General features: G+C 44.0%; 1 protein-coding gene across 9 annotated transcripts in view; it reads right to left on the reverse strand.

Moving 5' to 3' along the window:
- GPATCH8 (G-patch domain containing 8) overlaps positions 1 to 25,860 on the reverse strand; it is a 102,660-nt gene that overhangs the window by 26,266 nt on the left and 50,534 nt on the right. For 4 of the 9 annotated variants that reach the window (XM_060254558.1, XM_060254560.1, XM_060254559.1 and 1 more), the window contains 3 exons: positions 18,503 to 18,575; positions 2,500 to 2,541; positions 375 to 442 (listed from right to left, as the gene is read on the reverse strand). In XM_060254558.1, the coding sequence (XP_060110541.1) occupies positions 375 to 401 (27 nt within the window). In that variant the 5' untranslated portion in view covers positions 402 to 442; positions 2,500 to 2,541; positions 18,503 to 18,575. The remainder of the gene's footprint in view (positions 1 to 374; positions 443 to 2,499; positions 2,542 to 18,502; positions 18,576 to 25,860) is intronic. The other 5 variants (XM_060254553.1, XM_060254554.1, XM_060254557.1 and 2 more) reach the window with 2 other exon arrangements.

Here is a 25,860-nt window from a genome sequence, read left to right on the forward strand (position 1 = left end):
GCTGAATTCACAGCAGGGACAACCAAGCAAATGCCAAGTAAAGGATATTATATTGGGGAAACAATTCATGAAGCCTTACGGCAGGATTGTCGAACTCATTTGTTATGAGGGCTGGATTTGACATAAATGAGACCTCGTTGGGCCGGGCTGCACACATTAAAAATATATACACACAGTTTTACTGAAACTGAAGGAATGAAAGTCCACATATGCGCACTGGAAATTTATTCAAGATTCTTCAGAGAACATCCTCCTCGCTGTCTTGTCTATGAAAGCTGTGGCGTGATTTATCCACCAAAGCACTCTACCAACCTTAAGGTACACACATGTTCAACCTCACGTGGTACAAAGTATACAACAAAGGGGCCACTCACCTCCATTTCCATCCGCCCCATGCCCATGACATCATACTTGACAACGATGGGGATCGGATCTGTTCTACCTACAAGAGAAGCAGACCAAGCAGGTGAGTGGGGGAGGCGAGAAAGAATCAGCTCTGGCAGGTTGCTCGTACACATTGGGTTGGTTAGAGATCTTGCCTTGAAGTGCAGAGACCAGAAAGCTACAGAGAACCAAACACAAGCCATTCTCACAGCTTACGTCATTAGGTGGCGCCTCTTGCAGACCAGACCTGCCCTTAGCACCCTGCATCTCTCAGGACAGATACTTTATAGAGGTTAACAGTGAACTCAGAAACGTCCTAATGCCAGAAGCTGGACACAGGGTTTTTTAGTTGCAAAAACAGTTTCCCTGAGACCACGATAGACGGACTTTAGGAGGTAAAATGGAATAGTAGGCGTTCATGATCCATATGGGTAAACAATCAGAAACATCACAATCCTTACGCATGAAAGGATTAAAGTCCCACTGAAGCCAGGTTTGCATGCCGTCACAGGAAGCTGGGATTCTCTTCTCCGCTAGGCTAGGTTTTAAGACTTAGCCCTAAAACCTGCCTCCTGGACACGGCCTGTCTCACTGCCCTGCCCTTCACTTGTAAGCTGTGAAAAGGACTCGTTGCGAAGAAAACTGACTTTGGAACTAATCAAACTATGCTGAAGATTCCGTACATATTTTTTAATCCACTCATAACCAGCCAAACAAAGCAAAATGGGGCAGACGAGCACTTTGACTACCACAGCCTTTTGGTGTTGTTTATTTTTACATCACAACATGCACTGTGAGTTGTGATGTAAGGCCACTGGGGAAATAAAGGAATTACTTACCTTATCCGATGCAAACCTTGAGTGAGAAAACAGAATGTTTACTTCCCTTATTATTGGTTTGAGGGAGGGGAGGGTGTCAACATTTTTCTCTCTCTCTTTGTTATACACACATACACACATATATTATACCCTTGGGCCAAAAGATGTCCAAAGCTTCAATCATGCCAAAGGAAAGAGACTGGACTGATTTTAAAAATCGGTTCATGTAGGCACATCAGATCATTCCATGTCTTGATATTTTACAACTCTTTCACACTTTGCGGTGAAGACTGCAGACCACGTAAAGAGGGCACTGATTTGGGAGACCTGGGCTTACATCTCTGTCAAGCACTTCAGCGGGCTTGCCTCTGCTTTCTATGAAATGGGAACAGATTGCAACCTTCTTCACAAGGTTAATGTGTGGGTGAAAAAAATTAAAAGGCCGGAGTCTTCTTTGCATTTCAAGTGCCATTGAAATGAAGAACACCAGTTCTAGACGCTGGCAGGAATCAGCTGAGCTTGAGAATAAATTTTAAGATGGCTCTCGACCAGATGAGAATTTGGAAGCCTAAGCCAAAAGATTCAAAAGTCAACGATATTGACTACTTTTCTGAGAGCAATGCTTTCTTAATGCAAGTTTTACCTAGGTATATATACATTGTCAATACAAAGGGAGGAGGGGGGAAGAAAGGACCTTATGCCCAATGGTATAAGAAGCAGTGACTGCAGCTTTGAGCAAAAGGACCAAATTCACAAAGAAAATTGTAAAAATGATGCTAATTATTCCCCGTCCCTGCCACCACCAATTTTGAGGTTTGGGTTTTTCAAGAGTTTGCAATTATTCTGCCCAACTTTTTTTTTTGACTGTGGCAAACTCTGCAATATTAAACACGCATCAGTACTTTTGCTTTCTAAGGCAGTCAAAGTTTTCAGTTTACTATAAAAACTGCAGTAGCAACTGCTAACACCCACCATGTGCTTTTTTTGTGGGGGAGGGAGAAGGAAGGAAGGAAGGGGAATCATGTTTGGACAATATTAGAAATTTGGTATTTGAAGTGATTCTCCGCAATTTTTTTTGGCAGTTCTAACACAAACATCCCTTCTGAGCATTTAAACCCTCAATGAACAAGGATCAGACACGGAAGAGTGCATGAAGAAACAGAAAGGAAAATAAAAGGGAAATGGAAAAGACCAAGCAGAAAAGGATGAAGGCTACAACAGAGAAAAGTAAGCCTAACATATTTGGTGCTCTGATGACAAAAAAAGGAGTAAATTCAGTCTGAAAATTAAAAATTACCACTAAGTTTACCATCACCACAACAAGTCCCGGATCATTATGCTGTAAAAAAGAAACACCATTTGTTAGGCAGAAAACTGTTGTCAGGGGCACAAAACAGGCCCTATGTAGCAGGCAGAGGGGGGACGGGTGGGGAGGGGGAGGAATGTCACCACACTTCTGCAGCACCCCCCAACCCTTGGCTAGAAATAATGGGCAAGCAATGATGGCTGTTTTTTCACAGACACACAAACGGACAGTGGTGGTCCTCGATGAGGAAGCTTGTAAACTTATTCTGCGGAGAAATTCTTAATCTACAGCTGTCCTGCGGCTGCAACCAAACCAAGAAACGAAGAACTGCTCCTCGCATGCAGGGCTTCCTAAACTTCTGACAGCACAGATGTAATTCTCAGCGAGCCAGGGGAGGGGAGTGCCATTTGCGCTGTGCCGGTTCCAGATGCAAGCTCACGATTAAACATTAAACCTGGGTGTGTGTGTGTGGAATCCTACGCATACAAAAATTAATATCTCTGGCAGAAGGCTGCAAACTTACTGCTTCCTGATATGCTAGTTTTCTGTGGCCAGAATATATTTTTCCAACCCTATGGAAGAACATTCAATTATATAAGCCTGCACTGGCATTTTGAACAGGCATAATGCAGACCAGGTTCTCCACTTCAGTGCCGCACGAACTAGACTAGATGTCTGGCCACAACTCAGGACTGGGGTCGTTGTCTGACCCATTGGGAGCACATGCTCTGAATAATGAACATAAATCTCTGCAATGGGAAAAATTAACTCTTCCCCCAAGGCTGCTTTGACTCGGGAAAATTGTATTGGGGGGGGGGGGGAACAGAGGCCCCTTCTCCCCTGCACTAGAGTCCTGAGCTACACTTGGCCCCAAAGTGCTTGCAAACTTGGTTTTCCTCAAGGAATACTTGGCAGTGTCTGGAGACCAGTTGGGAAAACCCAAATGCCTCATTTAATTTGGCCCTGAAGAATTTCCTAAAGAGACACTAACCTTCTGAATTCAAGCAGGGCATATACTACTTTTGAACCCCTCTCCTCCACTGACTGGGAGGAGATATACCCAGAACAGGAACTCATGTGGTCAGTCAGCAAACAGTCTTCCCTGGTGTGTGTCTGCATCAGGTGTGTGACAAGATCATTCCATCATTCCTGACGTAGAAACAAAGCAAGACTCCTTGCTCTCGAGGGGTTCACCTAGAGACATGCAAGAGCCTGAGGTCAAGCTTTCATTTAATTAGTTTCTCAAGTCCTACCAGACTCATTAGCATACTCTGGTGCCATCAATCTAGTTGCCACAAGGAACCTGGGATTTCTGTTAAAAGACGTTTCCTATCCTCAATGTGCACAAGTTATTCAACTTTTGACAGCATGGAATCTGCTGGAGTTGTAATGTGTAGTACACACAGTTTTGGTTATCTTCATTTTCGGGGGGTGGGGGGGTACCATGTATAGAGGTGGATTGGGGGGTTCCTGGAAGGGTTTTTTTTTTGCAGTCTTCTGGGTGTGGAGCAGGTGTCACTGGGGTGTGAGGGGGGAGGTATTTTTGAGCTTCCTACACTGTGTAGGGGTTGGACTAGATGATCCTGGAGGTCCCCTCCAACTCTATGATCCTCTATGATACTGAATCCCCAGGATTTATGGCCGTGTTGGGAAAATATGCTATCAGGGATTGGGAGACTACTGAAATTCAGCAGACTACATCATTAATGCAAATATATGAATAGCTGACTTTGCATACTTCCTCACCCCAAAATGAACCCTGGGCTATGTTGCCATGCATGACCGGGAAGAGGGGGGGGGGGGGGGGGACCGAAACACACACTAACCCTCCTCCAAAAACCATACAGTAATCAAACCCTACATTCTTACGAAAAACTGGAAAACAAAATTTGAGTCTAGTGACAAGCTTAGTTAATATGATCACCATTTATTTCCTTCGCTATGTTTCCCCCCAAAGAAATGCTTGTTATTCCAGTCTGATCCTTGCACCTGTTAAATACATTTACTATACTTTGTGATAATTTGCTGCTCACCCTCTACCTACATGAATGGACTGCCAACTTTCATTTCGATGCATCTGAAGGCGTGTGTGAGCACATGAGCGCCGATACCCTGAATAAAACTTTGTTGGTCTTAAAAGCGCCACTGGGCTCACTTTGTTCTGCCGCTTCAGACCAACACCTGAGTCTACCTTCAAAGAAAACCGGAAGGCTGCACAAGACTTGTTTGCTACAGAGATTTATATATGATATGCTGTTACTGAATTTTCTACTTCAGGAAGCTTAGCAGAATATAACGGTAATTCTGAATATGTTCCTATAAGCGTAGATCAAAAAGCTCACAGATTACAGATTGGGGAGACGTTTCTGCAAAAATATCTCAAAAGTAAAAAAGAAAAGAAATTAAAAAGGGGGGGGGGGGACAGCCTTCCCTCAAGCAGGAAAGCTACAGATACACGTTATAATTAAATAAAAATAAGAATTAAGAACTCACGAGATTACAGTTGGCATAATGGGGCTTCCTAGCATCTCCACACAACCACAGGACTAAAAATAAAGAGCAGCTGAGGAAAGGAGGAGAAAACCAAGGCAGGAAGGTTGGGGAGGGAGCGAGGTGGCAGCGCAGCAGGGGTGGGAAGGGGGGGAATAAAACGGGGTGGCAGCGAGAGAAGGCGAAGCAGCAGCCGGTGAGAGACGGGATTCCTTTCTCCACCATGAGCTTGTCTCAGCCCACCCACCCCAAACTGGCAAACTATGCAACAATAACAAAAATAAACAGCAAAAAAGCCTTTACAATAACAGCACAGTCAGCATCACCCAAATATCATGTCAGCCAGAGCTCCTCCTTTGGGGTTGTATCTACTGACCTCTTAACCTGCAGGGGAAGTTTTGACATAGCAAGAGCACCCTGAAAGGAGCTGAAGGTGGAGGGGGGGGCACAACATAGAATGGGCCACCGCCAAGCTTGCGGGAGGAGTTATCTTGCACAAACGCTACTCCTGTGACATTTAAATAGACCTAGTACAGCACGTGCAATATTCTTCCGGTGTGATGCTCTGAACTTTGAATACTTTCAAAGCACAAAGCATTTTTCTCATACACCCCTATGATTAAAAGCAGGGGCTTAACCTTCGAACCAGAACTCCAAGTTGCTGGAGAGTCAGAGCAGACTGGAATGAGGCCTAAATCTCAACCCCAGTAGGCTTCAGTTCTTCCAACCTTTCACTTAAAAAAAAAAAAAAGATGGAGAGTTCTCATTCTAACTTACAAGTTTTGGCGGGGTGGGGGGTGGGGGAATGAAGCCATGTTGTTAATTATAGACTCAGAAAATGCTCAGTGTGGAAGCTTTAAACGGTAGCATGCACGTGGCGGCTTCATAGAAGACAATGATGCCATGTTAGCCTAACAGCCACAGACCTGCTAACATGTACCAAGCAGAATCACAGAGTAGGAAGGGGCCATACAGGCCACCTGGTCTGACCCCCTGCTCAATGTAGGATCAGTCTAGAGAATCCCAGGCAAGTATTCCAAGCACCAGTCACAGGGCCTGGGGAACCAGAGGAACTGATGCTACAGAAGATGATGATGAAAAAGAAGATATTGGATTTATATCCCGCCCTCCACTCCAAAGAGTCACAGAGCAGCTCACAATCTCCTTTCCCTTCCTCCCCCACAACAGACACCCTGTGAGGTAGATGAAGATATTGGATTTATATCCTGCCCTCCACTCCGAAGAGTCTCAGAGCAGCTCACAATCTCCTTTCCCTTCCTCCCCCACAACAGACACCCTGTGAGGTAGATGAAGATATTGGATTTATATCCCGCCCTCCACTCCAAAGAGTCTCAGAGCGGCTCACAATCTCCTCTCCCTTCCTCGAGGTAGATGAAGATACTGGATTTATATCCCGCCCTCCACTCCGAAGATTCTCAGAGCAGCTCACAATCTTCTTTATCTCCCTCCCCCACAACAAACACTCTGTGAGGTACATGAAGATATTGGATTTATATCCCGCCCTCCACTCCGAAGAGTCTCAGAGCGGCTCACAAGCTCCTTTCCCTTCCTCCCCCACAACCAGACACCCTGTGAGGAAGATGAAGATATGGATTTATATCCCGCCCTCCACTCCGAAGAGTCTCAGAGCAGCTCACAATCTCCTTTACCTTCCTCCCCCACAACAAACACCCTGTGAGGTGGGTGGGGCTGGAGAGGGCTCCTCCCAGCAGCTGCCCGTTCAAGGACAACCTCTGCCAGAGCTATGGCTGACCCAAGGCCGATTCCAGCAGGTGCAAGTGGAGGAGTGGGGGATCAAACCCGGTTCTCCCAGCTAAGAGTCCGCACACTTAACCACTACACCAAACTGGAAACTGCTGACTGGGCTTGGGCAGGGGCAGGGGAGGAGAAGGAATTTTGTGATGGGCTAATAGGAATGAACGTCAGCCTCAAAGGCAGCTACTAAGCCAGATTTCATCCCTGCTATATTTTGACTCAAGCAAAAAGTGCTTTAAAATGCAGGTGATTCATGCCGTCTGGCAAGTTTTTAAAAGTGCATTTTAGCTAGCAGCAGGGTTCACAGTTTACTCACGAGAGGACCAAAGAGCAATTCATTCATTCATCATTTATTTACCACATCAAAGCTGCACAGACTCAAGTTAGTTCCAGGGTACACACGAAAGCTCGTACCTTGAATAAAACTTTGTCGGTCTTAAAGGTGGTTCTGGATTCTAACTCTTATTCTATTGTTTCAGACCAAGAAAGGTTGAAACGCTTGGGACTCTTTAGCTTGGAGAAACGTCGACTGCGGGGTGACATGATAGAGGTTTACAAGATAATGCATGGGATGGAGAAGGTAGAGAAAGAAGTTCTTTTCTCCCTTTCTCACAATACAAGAACTCGTGGGCATTCGGTGAAATTGCTGAGCAGACAGGTTAAAGCGGATAAAAGGAAGTACTTCTTCACCCAAAGGGTGATTAACGTGTGGAATTCACTGCCACAGGGAGGTGGTGGTGGCCACAAGCATGGCCACCTTCAAGAGGGGTTTAGATAAAAATATGGAGCACAGGTCCATCAGTGGCTATTAGCACAGTGTGAGTGATTATATATAAAATTTTTGCCACTGTGTGACACAGTGTTGGACTGGATGGGCCGTTGGCCTGATCCAACATGGCTTCTCTTATGTTCTTATGTGACACGGAGTGTTGGACTGGATGGCCACTGGCCTGATCAACAGGGCTTCTCTTATGTTCTTATGTGACACAGAGTGTTGGACTGGATGGGCCATTGGCCTGATCCAACAGGGCTTCTCTTATGTTCTTATGTGACACGGAGTGTTGGACTGGATGGGCCGTTGGCCTGATCCAACAGGGCTTCTCTTCTGTTCTTAACATGGCCTGCCCCACCTGGATAGATAATGATTGCACTGTCATTCTCCTCTAGCGCTCATTCACCTCTTGAGCTGCCTTGTCCTCACAGGCCTATTATGAATGCTTATTATAGCACAACAGCATGATATCTAACTACACATGGGCGCAGCCTCAGTTCTCTATCTTTAAAATTAACAATATCTTTCACAGATGGTACAAGGCAGAAGATCTGAGGGATCAGCAAACATCTGGCATACTCAAAAAATGACAGAAACGCTAACTGTTATTGGTCCAGTGAATGCTCATAGCTTTATCACAGTTTGGTGTAGTGGTTAAATGCGTGGACTCTTATCTGGGAGAACCGAGTGTTGATTCCCCACTCCTCCATTTACACCTGTGGAATGGCCTTGGGTCAGCCATAGCCCTGGCAGAGGTTGTCCTTGAAAGGGCAACTGCTATGAGAGTCCTCTCACCTCCACCCACCTCACAGGATGTCTGTTGTAGGGGAGGAAGATAAAGGAGATTGTGAGCCACTCTGAGACTCTGAGTGGAGGGTGGGATATAAATCCAATATCATCTTCTTCTTCAGACAGCATCTTGCTTCTCTGTTTCAATCATCTGAACGAGTTATTAACTGACTGGCCACTATATGTGGGAATAAATACAATGCATAGTTGCCCCGGTCTTCTCTCATCAAATAAGTCTGCATGAAAACATGCGGATAAGAATGCCACAGGTTTTTGGTTGGGTTTGCTGAACAGATCAGCATGCAGAGTGATTCATTCCCAACAGAGGAAAGTCCTCAGAACAGCCAAGCTTCCATTGTAAGAATTCCATATATAAACACTTAAATGAAGATTATGAAAACAGATTGTTATAATTTTTTCTCCAGGCCAGTTTACCATGGATCTTGGAGGCTGGTGTTTTGTTTGGGTTTTTTTGTGTGTGTGCCATTTTCTGGATGTAGAGCAGGTGTCACTGGGTGTGGGGGGGGGGGGGCAAGGTATTTGTGAGTTTCCTGCATTGTGCAGGGGGTTGGACTAGATGACCATGAAGGACCTTTCCAACTCTATGATTCTATGTTAAAGACACACTGCCAAGCGGAAGACCCCTCATGCTACATACCAGGAGAAGGGAAAGCACTCTCCTCTGCGAGGAAAGGCCCTTCAACGGCAGCTCAACTGGAATCAGTGGTGTTCACCCTCAAACAGGCATTTTTGTTCTCACTAGAGAAAGGCGTTTGTTTCCGTGGGAGATGAGCCATTTTGGAACTGGTCTGCTGGCCCATAAGCCTGATGCACCAATGCTAAACTCAGACAGGAACACAAGATCCTATATGCCAACAGTTTAGAACCAGCTGCATGGAGTCAGCCTTGAACATGCTTGTTATGACTCTCCCCTGCTAAATCCCTTTTATTTAAAGAATCGCCCAACCTAACCAACCTTTTTTCCCCCAAGTTTCCAAGGAAGGGACACATTCCCCATCTCCTCAAAGAAGCTTGAGCCAGTTTGTTCCACCCAAATCTTCCAGCTATTAGTTCTTAAGATTTTCTACAGTGTTTAAAAATCAAATTAAAAGCTACCCATGCATTATGTAGCTAGATCTCCTAAGTTGGATGGCTCCCCCCCCCCCCCAAAAAAAAACTACAGAGGAAGGAGAAAATAGTTACAGCACTGGGTTCACTCCTTTGCACACACACACACACACACACAGTCTTACTCAATCTTTCACAATCTTTTTCTTCATTTTTTATCTTTTCAAACATCTGGACACATTTTGGGGGGGAAGGGGGTAGAATGCAGTTCTCAATTACAAGAGATGTAGTTCTGGCAAGCTTAACACGTAAGTTTTTCAGACAACTATTCAAACGAAAGGATTCTCCTGATTAATAAGCCCATCAATAGATGCAACAGAGACCTCAACTACCACCAAAACGGACACCCTGTTCTTTCACAAGCAGTCCCTTACTGTCAACAACAGCTAACCCGTCCTTTGAAAGAGCTTCCTAAGCAAGGGCTTAAGCCTCTGCTTAAGCAACATACAAAGAGAACAGATTGCAAAAAGTTATGCTTCGAGCATTTTGAACAGCAACTTTAAATAACGGTTCCCTCCACCGGCAATTTCTTGTAAAAGAGGGAAAACACAGTAACTTCTGTGACCAGGTCATTCTTAACCATCGTGCTTCTCAGCTTAAGAACACAGAGTGCCTATAAGCAAAGTCCTGCCCACTTTTCCCAGAGAAAATGGAACATGGCAAGAACAGGAATTTCTGTCTTTTCTCAAAGGCTTTAAACTGCAGCTAGTACACACCTATCCAGAAATCCTCATTCATTCAGCTGGCTTCATTTTCAGTCTAGGGGTCTCTGTACTCCCTGACTGAATGTATTCATTTATACTCCTTTCACTCTCTGCAGTTGGCCACTTCTACCCAGGTCTTAATAAAACCACTGCTGAATGGGTTGGCTTCATTATGAATTCTTTACCCTCTTCTTGCAGTCTTCTAACATGGGGTTCCAAATATGAATACAGGCACCGATCTCACTCCCTTTTCCTATATCTGTATTTTGTTGTTCTTCTGACCTACTTGACAGGTAAGTCTGCTAGCAGCCTGCTTTCCTACATCCTACTTGAGAAAACTTTTTTAAAGCAGCAACAACTGAATAAGGTGTCTTTTATTAAGAGGCCTTACTTCCGCGTCTCTCTTTCAAATTCACCCCTGGGGTATGCTCACTTATACTTCCTGAAACTAATTTTTAACGCTACCTGTTAAAAGACATTTCTGTTTCCTCCTGCATATAAAATACAAGAGCATACTGCATTGCTCTTCATTTTACTTCAGCTACTCAAGAGACTCCTTCTTAACAGATGAAACCCCCTCCCCCCCCCAAAAAAACCCTCCACAAGCACGAATACAACCCCCCCCCCCCGAACATAAATTGTGCACTGAATTCAGCAGTCGTCTCTGGCAGAGGAGAACTCTAGACCTTAATCAGTCCTTGTTAGCACAAGCTGGCCCTGAAAGGAATGCCTCTTCAGTCACCCTTTATGTATTCTCATTTGCAAACTTGGAGCAACTTGATCAAAGGTGGGGGGGGGGGGCCTTCATTTTTGCAGTTCAAATTCTCCCAAACTCTAAATGCTCCGTTCTAAGGAAAAAAGGGATTATGGACACTGAACCAGCTACCCATTACTTACAAAAACCACCTATGTTCTCTAGAAAACAGTTCTGACACACCTTCCGAAACAAGGACACAGCACTGCTAAACTGTGTGGGGGACAATTTTTAACAAGATTTTGGTTTTCTAAACAAACAATTTTAGAACAAGTTGTTCAAAAGTCTAAATTTAAATTACCTGAAGACAAGAGTTACATTTCTCACAACAATCACGTAAATTGTTATTTAAGACACCTGCTAAATAAATAGTAAACACCTTGTACAGTTTCCCCATTACAACTCAGACTCCATGCATCCATGCTGTCCCTTGGTCCTTCTTTATGGAGGAAGCCAGGGGATCAATCACATGCTAATGCTTAATATATATATATAATATATATATATAGAAAACTTTTAAGTTTTAAATCTGGATACTCAGCCTTTTGCAAAGCTAACCTTGTACAGTTTCCTCTGCACATTTAACCAAAAAGTAAATGCAGCTATTTAAACACCAGAACATCAGATATGCTCTGCTGCAGATTCTAAAGACTTAACTAATCTGTTTTAAAGAAGGTCAGCATGCTGCATAGATTATCCTTAACTATGCCTACTCAAATTCTAGGCTTCTCCTGTTTCTCTTGCCATTGTGCATCATTTCATGCCTCTACCCTTGTTTCTCACCTCAGCCTCCTCCTCCATTGCCCATCACTCCTAACATTTTGCCGCTCTCTCCACCCCAAAGGAAAACAAAAAGGAAAGCCGGGGCGACAGTGAACAGCTAGCAGGGTACTGCACTTGTAGTACTCTGAGCTGGAGACAATCCATGAAATTAGAGCCACTAGTCAGTCTCCTCTCGGGCAGAAAGAATTGGGTAAAGTCTACTTTTCAACTGATAATTCTCTCTGTATTCCCCCAATCCATCAGTGTGCAAAGGAATACTACAGGGCAAATAAAATGTGGTTTGGATCCTATTACTGTTATGTAGCTCTGTAACTGGTTGACAGATCACACTCAAAGAGTGCTTGTGAATAGTTCCTCATCCTCTTGGAGAGGAGTGAGAAGTGGAGTGCCTCAAGGATCTGTCCTGAGACCTATTTTGTTTAATATCTTTAATCTGATTTGGATTGAGGAATAGAAGGAATGCTTATTAAATATGCAGATGATACTAAATTGGGAGGGGTTGCAAATACCATAGAACACAGTCAGGATACAGGCAAGCTGGAAACTGGGCTAAAACAAATAAAATGAATTTTAATGGAGATAAATGTAAAGATCTGCATTTAGGTTGGAAAAATCAAATGCGTAATTATAGGATGGTGGAGACTTGTCCTGGCAGCAGTATGTGCGAAAAGGATCTAGGTGTCTTAGAGGACCATACCCTGAACATGAGTCTGCAGTGGGCTGTATCAACAAGTTTAGTGTTCAGATCACATGAAGTAATGGTATCAACTCTACTCTGCTCTGGACTTCACCTAGAATCCTGTGTTCAGTTTTGGGCACCACAATTTAAGAAGGATATAGACAAGCTGGAATGTGTCCAGAGGAGGGCAGTGAAGATGTTGAGGGGTTTGGAGAGCAAGTTTGGTGTAGTGGTTAACTGTGCGGACTCTCATCTGGGAGAACCGGGTTTGATTCCCCACTCCTCCACTTGCACCTGCTAGCATGGCCTTGGGTCAGCCACAGCCCTGGCAGAGGTTGTCTTTGAAAGGGCAGCTGCTGTGAGAGCCCTCTCCAGCCCAACCCACCTCACAGGGTGACTGTTGTGGGGGAGGAAGGTAAAGGAGATTGTGAGCCGCTCTGAGACTCTTCGGAGTGGAGGGCGGGATATAAATCCAATATCTTCTTCTTCTTCTTCTTCTGGAGATCAAGTCCTATGAGGAAAAGCTGAAGGAGTCTGGAGAGCAGACGACTGAGAGATAATATGAACTTGAAGGCTGTCATATAGAGGATGGTACAGAGTTGTTTTCTGCTTCCCCAGAAGGTTAGACTAGAACCAATGGGTTGAAATTAAATCAGAAGTTTTTGATTAAGCATTAGGAAGAACTTCCTGGCAGTTAGAGCAGTTCCTCAGTGGAATTGGCTTCCTCAGGAGGTGGTGGACTCTCCTTCTTTGGAGATATGGGAAAGCTTCTCCCATATCAAACTACCCTGTAAAAAAAGAAACCTGCCTGGAGAGCCACTGCCACTGTAAGTAGATGGGGGGGGGGCGGCTTGCAATGCCTAGTCAATTCATGTTTTCCTAGGCTCGGAGCATTTTATATTTTTTTAATTTATACTTTTTGTTTCTGCTGTGATCCTTGTGCTTTTTCTTGATGTTTTGTTTTTAAAAATTGCATTGCCAAATCCCACTATTCTCCCACCTCTCCATTTTAGACAGCCATCTTTTAAAGGAGGGGGCAGAAAAGGTTTGGGAGGTGTCAAATATCAAAGATTGTTAAATAAACACAAAATACTGCAAAAGTGCTAACAGTATCTTTGTTTGTCTGTGTTCTTTATAAAATTTATTTCTCCGCTACCTGGCATCACATTTCACGACACACATGGCCTGGCCCAACAAAGTCCCATTTATGTCAGATCTGTCCTTCATAACAAATGAGTTTGACTCCCCTGTCCTAAACTGAGTTGTCTGGGTGATTCTCCTCCTACTTCTGATAAATGAATGATTTTGTAACTCCCACTGAGCGCCTTTAAAAAGTGCAAAAACTGGCCTAGAGTGAAGGAACATGAGAAGTCTGAGAGAACTGAATATTTCAAAATCCTTGGGTATCAGCAATTTGGTAGCAATTGTCGAAACCTGATAACCAGAGCCGATTGCACCTACCAAAAGGCCATTATGCTGATGAATTTCTATAAAACCACAATAAATTAATCAATGAAATCATAATTAAAAGCAAATCTCTAAAAGACACTGAACTCTAAAAAGTCAGCTAAAATATAAGATTTGTTTGTGTGTGTGTGTGTCAGTGCAGCAGCAGGGCAAAACAGGATTACATTACAAAGATCATAAAATCAGCATCAAAATAAAGACAACACAGAACATTCGGACAGTTTAAAATCTTCAGCAATGCTTCATTTGATCTCATTAGCCAGTTTCGTGTAGTTGTTAAGTGCGCCTTGCACCTTCTGGAATGGCCTTGGGGGTCAGACGTAGCTTTGCAGAGCTGTCCTTGAAAGGGCAGCTGCTGTAAGAGCTCTCTTAGCCCCACATACCTCACAGGGTGTCTGTTGGGGGGGGGGGGGAGGTAAAGGAGATTGTGACCGCTCTGAGACGCTGAGATTTAGAGTATAGGACGGGATACAAATCCAATATATAAAAGACCCTCCAGAAAAGTGGAATTCAGAGTCTCGTGGAAGGCCAATAAAAAGAAAGGGCTACACAGACCCCTACATTCCACGCTTAGCGGTACTGCTGAGAAAGCCCTGGTATCGGCGCTCAGCAATCTCACTTCTGATAGCGCCTCTGTCTGTTCCTGCAGCACAGTATCACTGCTGACCTTAAACACCAGACTGGTAGAACATTTGGGTGGAGTGGGTGGTCCTTCAGGTAATTCGAACCTAAATCATTTAAGGCTTTAAAGGTCTTCACCAGTAAGCTTCAGGTGAGCCTAGATGCAAATCGGGAGCCACTAACATTGACAGAGCTGCAGCATCGCATGTTTAAGCATGCAGCTACCTGTTATTGTTCTGACAGCAGAATTTTGCACCAATTTAAGATTCCAATCAGTCCTCAGTAGCAGGGTACGGTTGCCCGAGTTCAATGCCACCAAGGCATGTTTGATCATGGCCAGGTGTGCTTTCCCCAGAAACACTTTTCAAGTTGGTGAAAAAGCCTCAGATGGCAAAAGGTATTTATGGCCACCTTTGTCACCTGCTTTCCTAGAGGTAGCAAAGAATCCAGAAGCACCACTAAGCCGTAGAGAGCTTGCCACCTTTCTGGAACAGATATAGATATCTACAACACCATCTTTGTTCCCAAGCCATAGCACGCATGTCCTGTCTAGATCAAGTTTCAGCTTGGCCATCCCACATCCAGCCTTTAGTGGCATTCATGGGCAATCACACTAGACTAGATCATAGTCACACTTGACTAGATCACAGTCAAGCACTGCAAGCACACTGGAGCCCCACACCGCTGGAATGTCTTACTAACTTCGTAACAAATGAGTTACAAAAAGGGCTGTTATCCATCCCTCGGCCTTCAAGAATATATTGTTCAGGAAAAGTCAACTAAGTAAGCAAAAGAGAGTGATCTTTTTTTCAAGTTTTCTCATGCATATGGCCATCCAAAAAGCACACGAGGGAAATAAGGAGATTAATCAAAGCCTTGCAGAGAATGCCAGAGCGTTCTAAACAAGCAACAGTGAAGTAAACACTGTTTACTAGCACTGCCGCATTCTTTTTACTCTCCCCACGAATGCCCGAGACACAAAGTAATCCTGAGCAAATCTGCTCAGAATCCTAATAGGTCTATTCAGTCAGGCTTAGTCCCAGGAAAGGGTTCTTAAGATTGCACTGCAGCCCTCTCTTTCATACCTAGCCACAGTACTAATGGAATCAAACAGCACTACTGATTACTCTTACTGCCCTGTGCTTTAATTTTTCACTCACCACAAAGGACAGGGTGGGGTGGAGGAGCAACAAAGAGGACTTTCTTCAGCTGGTCTTTATTACCACAGAATGTGGGCCTTCTAGGGTAGAAGAGACCAGAATATTTTACGTGACAAACAAAGCTTTGCTTCATACTTTCCAACGAAAGAGATGAATCAATGCTGCAAACTAAGACAGTGTGGGGCTTTAAGCTACATTAATTGGGGGGGGGGGGGGCGGGGCACAAATGAAATCAGGGCTTGACCAGTCCGGGGTGCTGTCCTGCCAAGAAACTTCGCTGTGGCCCCCCAGGGTTCTTAGCCACTGACCCATCACGCCCACCTTGCTTCTTCCAGCTGTAATAAGAGAACATTCAGCTAGCCCCATCAAGATTATTAGGAGCAAGGTGGAGTTTTCCCAACCTCGCCCTGTCCCCTTCTAATTACAGCTGGGGAGGGAAGCAGGTCTGGATGAGGACAGTTTAGAGGAGCAGCCACTGAAATTAAAAAAAAAATTGCATTTAAAAAGCCCTTACCCTTCCTCCTTTCTCGGCTTAGCTGTCGACACTGCAGCTCTTACCCATCCTCCACCCCCAACCCAGCCATGGTAGAGCTTTCTGAAGGCAGCGGAGTCCCTCTGATTACAAGAGCCTGAGCAGCAGCAGCCGCCGCCAATCTGAGAAACAAAGGTATTTTCTAATACAATTGTTTTGCCTTTTAGCATGGCTGCATGAGGAGCTCAGGGTGGCAAGGACAGCTGTTCATTGTGCCACTCTGGAAGCAGCCATCACAGAAGAATGGTAATGTTCCTGACAAGCAGAATAGCCTGTTTGCACAAGTCATTTGACAGAGACAGTATGCTCTGTCTGCGTGTCCTTTCTCTTTTACTTCTTGCTTTTAAGAGTTTCCTCGAGAGCTTTTTGTTGAGGAAAAACTCTAAAAATTCTAAAGCTAACCTTGTTTCCCACGATAAATGTTGCATCTTCGGGCAAATTTTAGAACTGTGCCTTACAGGCGGCTAGATATAACTGTCTTCAGCACACTGCTTTCAGCAGTAGCCAGTTGCTCCTTCTACGCAGGAGGGACTATGTCCAAATGACAAGCAGGAAAAAGCTAAATGTTGTTCACGCACCAACCTAAACTCTGTCCAAGATTTTCCAACTGGTTTCTGGAATCAGTTTCTTGATTGCTGTTTCTTCAACGCAATGGTGTATATTCAACAGAACCAGAGATGCTCATCCCAGCTGGGCCCTAAGGGACCGGTTCCTCTTCTCAGCAACCGGCTTTCTCCTAGAAAAAAAGTTTGCCTCACTCCTAAAGTTTTGGGCCGGCTTCTAGAGTCAAAGAAGATTTGTCAAGGTCTATGAAGTTTGAAATCACATAGCAAAAAATTTAAATGGAACAGTTCTCAAACTCAGGACAGAAGGGCCAAGCGCCGTTCCAGCGAATAAGATACTGCAGCAGACAAATCCAGAAAAAGTTTCTACCCAGAAGCTGCGATAATTAAATGTCACCTGTGCTAATAATAGAAGCCGCACAAATGCATGGAACATATAGGAGCTTCAGTTATAACAGTTCTTCCCTGTCTGATTTGTTTTAGAAGACGATGTTCTATTGGTCTTCTAATGCCAACTGGGATCAATGCACCTGAAAAATCGTGTGTCATTTCCCCTGTAGACTCTGGCTGCCCTTTAAATTCAGGGATTGTGTGAGAAGGGACTGCGGAAAAGCAAAAGGAAGGTTGACAAGGTGCACAGCCATTCTCAAACTCAAGTGAGTCCAAGATTCCCCCTTGTATTGCAGTGAGCAGTACTGAACTGGAGGAGTCATTGAAGTAGCAGTACTCTGTGGAATGTACCCAACCGGGAAGAAGGGAAATGGATTGCTGTCGTATGCAGCTGCCAGACACAGTCAAACCACTGGTCTAACAAGATCACTACTGTCAATTCTGTCTGGCAGAGGCTCTCCAGGATTCTCAGGCAGAGGTCTTTCACATCACCTACTAACTGATTGTTTTAACTGAAGGTGCCAGGGACTGAGCCTGCATGCAAAGGAGATATTCTGCCACTGAGCCATGGCCCCATCCCGTGGTATGAGAACACAGTGATTCTTAGCTTTCAACAGCTGCACGGATTATGCTTTCAAAATGACCCTGCCTCTTGATGTCCGCCACATTCCCTGAAGCTGACTCACTAAATTGTGCATTAAGAATTGAATTACTAAGAATTTGGAGTCCAAACATGATGCTTCAAAGTTCAAATACACCACAAACACACCACATTCACATTTAAGATGGTAGGAAAACAGAAATTTCCTTAGACTCATAGCAAAAAACTTCTTTCCTATTCTAATAAAGGGTGCTCTTTTTTTACATATCTCAACAGGTGAACAGCAACAACTAACCGAATTACACCAGAAGCCTTTTATACTTGCAAGCTAAAGCAAACCATGCATGCAGTCTTGGAGGTTTTGAAGCATAATGTTCAGAGTGGCATCCTTTAGGAAGAAGGCGCATTCTCTGGACAGCTGGTACAGGTTGTTGTCCTTCCCATCTGCTTTTAAGCTCTGTTTTCATCCACAAAGCAAAATTACAGTAACCCTGCAATCCACCATCTGGGGGTCAACAAACGGATGTACATGATGAATGGGTTCCGCCTGTCCTGTCTATTTCAGCTTAACACCCAGCTTTCAGCCTGCCTGGCAAACAGCCACTTTTACCACCGAACACCCCTATGCGGGACCTGAATGTGTCAATAGAGACTGACCGCAGTATGATAAATGTAAAACTTAATAGGTACAAGAGGACGTGATGGGGTTGGGGGAGAGGAGGAATCTGAGCTAGAAACATAATCTGAAACCAAGTGAGTGTTTTATGGATGGATTTCTTACTTACCCTGGAGAGATTTCCCCAAACCCTGGCCCAGCTTCCAACCATGCTTCTGTAGCAGGCGGTGTCCAATATTATCCTGACAGACAGAACAGAGAAACAAACCAAAAATATTCCAATAATATATTCTTCCCTTCCCAAAAACATTTAAACACACAATGAACAAGAAAATCTTCTACATATATGCATGCAAAAAGAAAATAAACCACTGATGGGCAATATATGCCCAAGGGGGGGGGAAATACTGATATAAATTTAAAAAGGAAAGAAAGAAGCAAAACAAGACAAAAAAAAATACAGCTGGCAAGATTCTTCTGTGGGAACAGGATTTCTGGGAGGGTCATCACGTTTTCTGATGGTGTGCTGGGCAACTGTTATGCATAACGGGGGTGGGGGGGGAGAACAATGTGGGAGAAAATAAAATAAAATAATTGACATTTGAAAAGCATGACATCAAAACTAATTATACGATCATATCCATCACCTAAAGAGCACCACTTGATTTGTGCAAAGAAAAACAGTGTGTTTAGTCTATAAATTTTACTTGCTTGTGCGTCAGACTTTGAGAAGATCAAGTTAAGTTGTTAAATGTCAGACTTGCCCCCACCACTAGAAACCAAAACACAATCAGAGCAAAATCCAGGCTAGACTTGATTGGGTTTTTGTTTTGTTTGTTGCTTTGATACAAATTTATATATAAAATATATATATATAAAACGAGCATGCAGCCAATTAAACTGAAAGGATACAGTGAAGTTAGTAAAAAACACAAATTTAAAATATAAACCAATGAAAAGAAACAAAAAAAAATTATGAACTAAAAATGAGCTCAAGCACAGACTGAGTGATGCATTTCACATATAAGCTAACAGAAGTACTAAGACATTAGAATGGAACAGGCCTAGCAAAAGGTTAAAACAGCAAGGAACCATTAGTGCATGTAGGGAGAAAACACAACAAGCAGAATGTCTCATCTCCCCAAAGGAAAAAAAAATCAAAATGGACCACAACGAATGCAAGTAGAGGAGAAATGATGCGTCAACTGAGTGTCAGCTTTTGCATAAGAGTTAGAGAAAATAAGTTTCCTAATTTATTTTGAGGGCCAGATTTACAACCACAGAGGTACTGGGGTTCAGAGGTGTGCCTAAAAGCCATGTTGCTAGCCTCAGATGCATGGGGGATTGTTCCATCAACTCAGCTGCGATTAAACTGTACTCTGCTCACGGTTAGAGTTGAACCTTTTCAACTACTCCACAGGCGAACCTCCAGTCCGTATTTCCACTGTTATTTTGGAGGGGGACACCTGCAAGAAAAAATTAGTGGCCGCAAGGCTTTTTTTTTTTGTCGCAAGAACTGCTTTGCATATTAGGTCACACACCCTGATGTAGCCAATCCTCCTGGAGTTTCCAGTAGGCCCTGAACTAAGAGCCCTGTAAACTCTTGGGGGATTGGCTACATCAGGGGTATGTGGCCTAATATGCAAAGGAACCCCTGCTAGAATTCTATCTCTGGACCCTGTACTAAGAGCCCTGTAAGCTCTTGGGGGATTGGCTACATCAGGGGTGTGTGGCCTGATATGCAAAGGAGCCCCTGCTAGAATTCTATCTCTGGACCCTGTACTAAGAGCCCTGTAAGCTCTTGGAGGATTGGCTACATCAGGGGTGTGTGTCCTAATAGGCAAAGGAGCCCCTGCTAGAATTCTATCTCTGGACCCTGTACTAAGAGCCCTGTAAGCTCTTGGGGGATTGGCTACATCAGGGGTGTGTGGCCTAATATGCAAAGGAGCCCCTGCTAGAATTCTGTCTCTGGACCCTGTACTAAGACCCCTGTAAGCTCTTGGAGGATTGGCTCCATCAGGGGTGTGTGGCCTAATATGCAAAGGAACCCCTGCTAGAATTCTATCTCTGGACCCTGTACTAAGAGCCCTGTAAGCTCTTGGAGGATTGGCTCCATCAGGGGTGTGTGGCCTAATATGCAAAGGAACCCCTGCTAGAATTCTATCTCTGGACCCTGTACTAAGAGCCCTGTAAGCTCTTGGAGGATTGGCTACATCAGGGGTGTGTGTCCTAATAGGCAAAGGAGCCCCTGCTAGAATTCTATCTCTGGACCCTGTACTAAGAGCCCTGTAAGCTCTTGGGGGATTGGCTACATCAGGGGTGTGTGGCCTAATATGCAAAGGAGCCCCTGCTAGAATTCTGTCTCTGGACCCTGTACTAAGACCCCTGTAAGCTCTTGGAGGATTGGCTCCATCAGGGGTGTGTGGCCTAATATGCAAAGGAACCCCTGCTAGAATTCTATCTCTGGACCCTGTACTAAGACCCCTGTAAGCTCTTGGAGGATTGGCTCCATCAGGGGTGTGTGGCCTAATATGCAAAGGAACCCCTGCTAGAATTCTATCTCTGGACCCTGTACTAAGAGCCCTGTAAGCTCTTGGAGGATCGGCTCCATCAGGGGTGTGTGGCCTAATATGCAAAGGAACCCCTGCTAGAATTCTATCTCTGGACCCTGTACTAAGAGCCCTGTAAGCTCTTGGAGGACTGGCTACATCAGGGGTATGTGGCCTAATATGCAAAGGAGTTCCTGCTACAAAAAAAGCCCGGGTGGCAGGGGAAGCTTAATGTTTCCCCTGCTTGTCTATTTCTCCTCCCTCTCCTCCTCCTCCCGTTAATACACAGTAGCTTCTCCCAGCGTGACCCAGAGGTAGAACGAGGCTCAGATACTGAGACACAGAGTGAATTTTCCAGTGTTTTCTTTCCTCCCCAGAGAACTTTTCAATTCTTTTTTTTTCTTTTAAAAAAAAAAAAAGATATCCATGAAATTAACAGCAATTAATGGATGCCATAGCCAATACGACTGAGGGCAAGCATAACAGTTTCAAAGTTTGCTTCCAGTGGCACCTTTGAGACAAAAAAAATTTAATCCTGGGTATAAGCTTTCATTTACATGCACACTTGGTTCAGATACTTTGCACCTGAAAGCTTATACCCTGAATTAAACTTGGTTGGTCTTAAAGGTGTCCCTGGACTCAAACACTGTTCTCTTGCAATTATTCCTGAACTGTGTGAGAGGGAACATTTATGTTTTCTTGGTTTTCAAAAGGTGTGTGGGGGGGAGGATAGCGATAAAACCACAAGTATATAGAATAATCCAAATTAAGAATCAAGTTATAAGTTTGCCCAATTCACGGTGCAGGCCAAACCAAAATTAACACTCTTATTTATAGGTACCCTCTTGCATTGTGGAAAGGACATTTTAATCATCAGGGTTTGTAGAATCTTTCGGGATCAACATTTTAATCATTTATATGATATGGAACTAACAAGTGATGCAAGAACTGATTGAACAGAGCCTCAGCGAAGCTTATTTCCTAGACCCATTTCAACCTGGCTTCAGGCCGGGACAGAAATTGCTTTGGTCGCACTGGTTGATGAGCTCTACTGAGAATCAGATGGGGGGGGGGGGCGGGAATGTGACCCTGATAGTTCTGCTGGATCTGTCAGCAGCCTTTGATCCTATCAATTTGATTCTGCCAATCACAATTGGGTTAGAACAGATAAAAGGAATTACTTCTTCACCCCAAGGGTGATTAACACATGGAATTCACTGCCACAGGAGTTGGTGGCAGCTACAAGCATAGACAGCTTCAAGAAGGGATTGGATAAACATATGGAGCAGAGGTCCATCAGTGGCTATTAGCCACAAGGTATAGATGGAACTCTCTGTCTGTGGCACATGATACTCTGTATTCTTGGTGCTTGGGGGGGCAGCAGTGGGAGGGCTTCTAGTGTCCTGGCCCCACTGGTGGACCTCCTGATGGCACCTGGTTTTTTTGCCCACTGTGTGACAGAGTGTTGGACTGGACAGGCCACTGGCCTGATCCACCATGGCTTCTCTTATGTTCTTAAAAAGGTAAAGGTAGTCCCTTGTGAAAGCACCGGTCATTTCTGGCTATGGGATGATGTCGCATCACAGCATTTTCATGGCAGACTTTTTACGGGGGTGGTTTGCCATTGCCTTCCCCAGTCATCTACGCTTTCCCCCCAGCAAGCTGGGTGCTCATTTTACCGACTTTGGAAGGATGGAAGGCTGAGTCAACCTCAAGCCGGCTACCTGAAAACCCAGCTTCTGCCGGGATCGAACTCAGGTCGTGAGCAGAGCTTAGGACTGCAGTACTGCGGCTTTACCGCTCTGCGCCACGGGGCTCTTCCTTAATACTCTATTTATGTTCTTATTACCCTACTCAGTTACCTTCTGACACTAGGACACTAGGACTAGGGGGACACTATGTTATGGTGGTTTGAGTCCAGTCTGGAGGGTCAGTCTCTTAAGATGTTGCTAGGGATTCCTTTTCTGTTCCATGGAAGCTGGCCTGTGGGGCTTCATGGGGTTCTATCTTATCCCCCATGCTATTTAATATCTACGCGTAGTTGCTGGGAGAGGTCATCAGGAGGTTTGGGTTGTAGTGCCACTGATATGCAGATTATATGCAGATGATATTCACAACTCTACCTTCTTAATCCACCTAACTCCAAGGATACTACTAGTGTTGGAGTTAGTGGGCTGGCTGAGGGGAAACAAGATGAAACTTAAACCTAACAAGGCAGGGGCTCTCTGGGTTAGTAGAAAGACAGACGAGGGATTTCAGATCTCTCCTGTCTTAGATGGGGTTACACTCCACTTGAAAAGCCAGGTATGCAGCTTGGGAGTGCTGCTAAACACAGAAGTCACCTTAGAAAAGCAGGTGGCTCTAGTGGTTCAGAGTGCTTTTTCTTGATTCTGGCTGGTGTGTCAGCTACATCCATTCCTGGTTAGTTACACCTATACTGCACTACTGCAGTGTGCTGTACTTGGGGCTACCCTTGGAGAGTGCTAGGAAGCTGCAACTAGTACAGAAAACTGTAGCTAGACTGCTGGTAGGGGCAGAATGGGTAGCATGGGACCCCAATACTATAGCAATTATACTAGCTACTGATCCACTCCTGAGCCCAGTTCAAGCTTTTGGTTTTTACCTTTAAAGCCCAGGGTGTCTGAAGGACCACCTTCGCCCATGTATTCCTGCCTGGGAATTAAGACTGCAGGGAGAGGCCCTCCTGACTGCTCCATCCATCAAAGAACCTTGCCAGTGAATATGCCTGGACCCCTTACTTTTGATTTGTAGGAGGCAACTGAAGGTAGTTTTACTTAGGACTGCATTTGATGAATTTACTAGCGGGCGTAATTGAGATCTGAAAATCTTCTTAATGTATTTTTAAATTCTATTTTATGGATTTTATCTACAGTATAAGCTGCCTTGAGCTCTGTAAAGTAGAGGTGCCCCAGTGACTTCCATGGAAGAGCTAAATGCTGTTCAAAGATGAGGGGGCAGACATCCATGGCATAGTATGCACTTTGGCTGTGCTAAAATTACAGTACAATCCTATTCAGAGTTACTCCAGTTTATCCCACTGATTTCAGCGGGTTTACACTGGAATAACTCTACATAGGCTTGTGCTGTTAGCTTGCCAGCAGTTTTCAGTAGATGTGTTTCCCCCCTTAAATTTAAACAACGTAAGGGAAATACATGCCATAGTGTCTTCAAATTTTACATGTATTAATCCAATAAAATAATTTCCACAAAAAGCTATACAGGGATTTGGATATAACATTTAAACCACGATTGATTTAATTCTTTTTCCTAAATAAATTATTTAGCACAAGTGTTTCCTGCTATAGGGGTATCAAATTAGCATAGGCACTTTAAAATGATTGCTTACTAAATACAAGTCAAAACGAATATGCTAAAATCTGGTTGTACTTTATTTAGGGCATCTTTCCATCCATATTTTTCCAGAAAACCAGTGTCACTGCCAAGGGGAAGAAAAATGGCTTGGGGAGGAAAGAGGACATTTGGAGGGAAGAATCAGGGGGCATTGGAGGGGCTAAGCACCAATAACTTCAAGTGCTCCTCCCCATCACATTCCCATTATCCCAGCAAACAAGAGAACTTGGGACATGTGTACATTGAAACAAGTATAACTTCATCCTCAGTCATAGCACAGACTTAAGGGCTGAATACGGTCATGGATATCTCTGCAGAAGAGTCTAAAGAAAGGTGGTAACAGCTGTGGAAAATTGTCTCTGGCCAGAAAAAAGGGGATCAATTTTGGAATCTAGCATCAGCTCAGATTCAGACTTTTATAATTTACAGTTCTCAACTGAGAGAAAAAAGAAGAAACATTCAACCAGTGAAGTATTTTGCAGACCAATTTTTGAATCTTTGACAGTTTCCAAAAGTGCCAAGCAGGAGGCCCACCTTGCAATAAATTACTGTTCTGTGTGTCAGTCTCATGAAATACTACATTCATTTTAACCACTGGTCAAGCTTCTAGAAGATGTGAGGGAGAGGCAGAAATGCGAGATACAAATTTTAAAAAAGTGGTGTTGGGGAAGGGCTTCTTTTACAGTATCTCATTCAGTTCTACTTTATGTGGAACATGGGCTTTTGCTACAGTTTGGATTATCTATTATACTATTTGGCCATGCTACCAGCCTCAGACATCACACATTTTTTTAAAACCCTGAATCAAACTACATCCAGTTCTCTAGCCTGTTGAGCCAAATAAAACCTACAGATTGTATCATCAGCTTTATTTTGTTTAGGTTACAGAATATGGCTTTCTCAAGAAATTGTATGGTGCCTGACAGATTAAACCCACGATCAATACCTACAAGTGTAGTCACTCTGATATAATTCTGTCTTATTAATTTTGCTGGGTGGGAAGAAACAGAAAGTGCAGCTTTCTTACATATAATTTTAAAATAATTTATATTGAAACTGAAGGATAATGCTATCATAATAACATGATAATCTTTCCCACCACTAAAACTATAACGAAGGTATTTGTTTCTTTTTTCTGATGACAGGGCATTCATGTAAAGTTGTATATTTTTGTTATCCAGGGCTTTTTTTGTGGCAGGAACGCCACTGCATATTAGGCCACACACCCCTGATGCAGCCAATCCTCCAAGAGCTTACAGGGCTCTTAGTATAAGAGCCCGATAAGTATACAAGAGAACTTGTATAAGAGAACTTAGTATAAGAGCCTACTGTAAGTTTCAAGAGGATTGGCTACATGAGGGGGTGTGGCCTAATATGCAAAGGAGTTCCTGCTACAAAAAAAGCCATGTTGTTATCTAACTGCAACTGCCAGCTGGTTGGAACCTGGAGAAGGTCGATTTTAAAAAAATTAAAATTAGCTAACTTTTCTGGGGAAAAAATTAAAATTAGCTAACTTTTCTGGGAGCAAAAATAGCATTTTTGCTATTAGGTTTCAGTGCCATCAGCAATTTACTTGTTCAACGCACCAGCCATTTCTTTAGTGTCC

The sequence above is a fragment of the Heteronotia binoei genome, chromosome 15, assembly GCF_032191835.1.
Source record: "Heteronotia binoei isolate CCM8104 ecotype False Entrance Well chromosome 15, APGP_CSIRO_Hbin_v1, whole genome shotgun sequence".
NCBI lineage: Eukaryota > Metazoa > Chordata > Lepidosauria > Squamata > Gekkonidae > Heteronotia > Heteronotia binoei.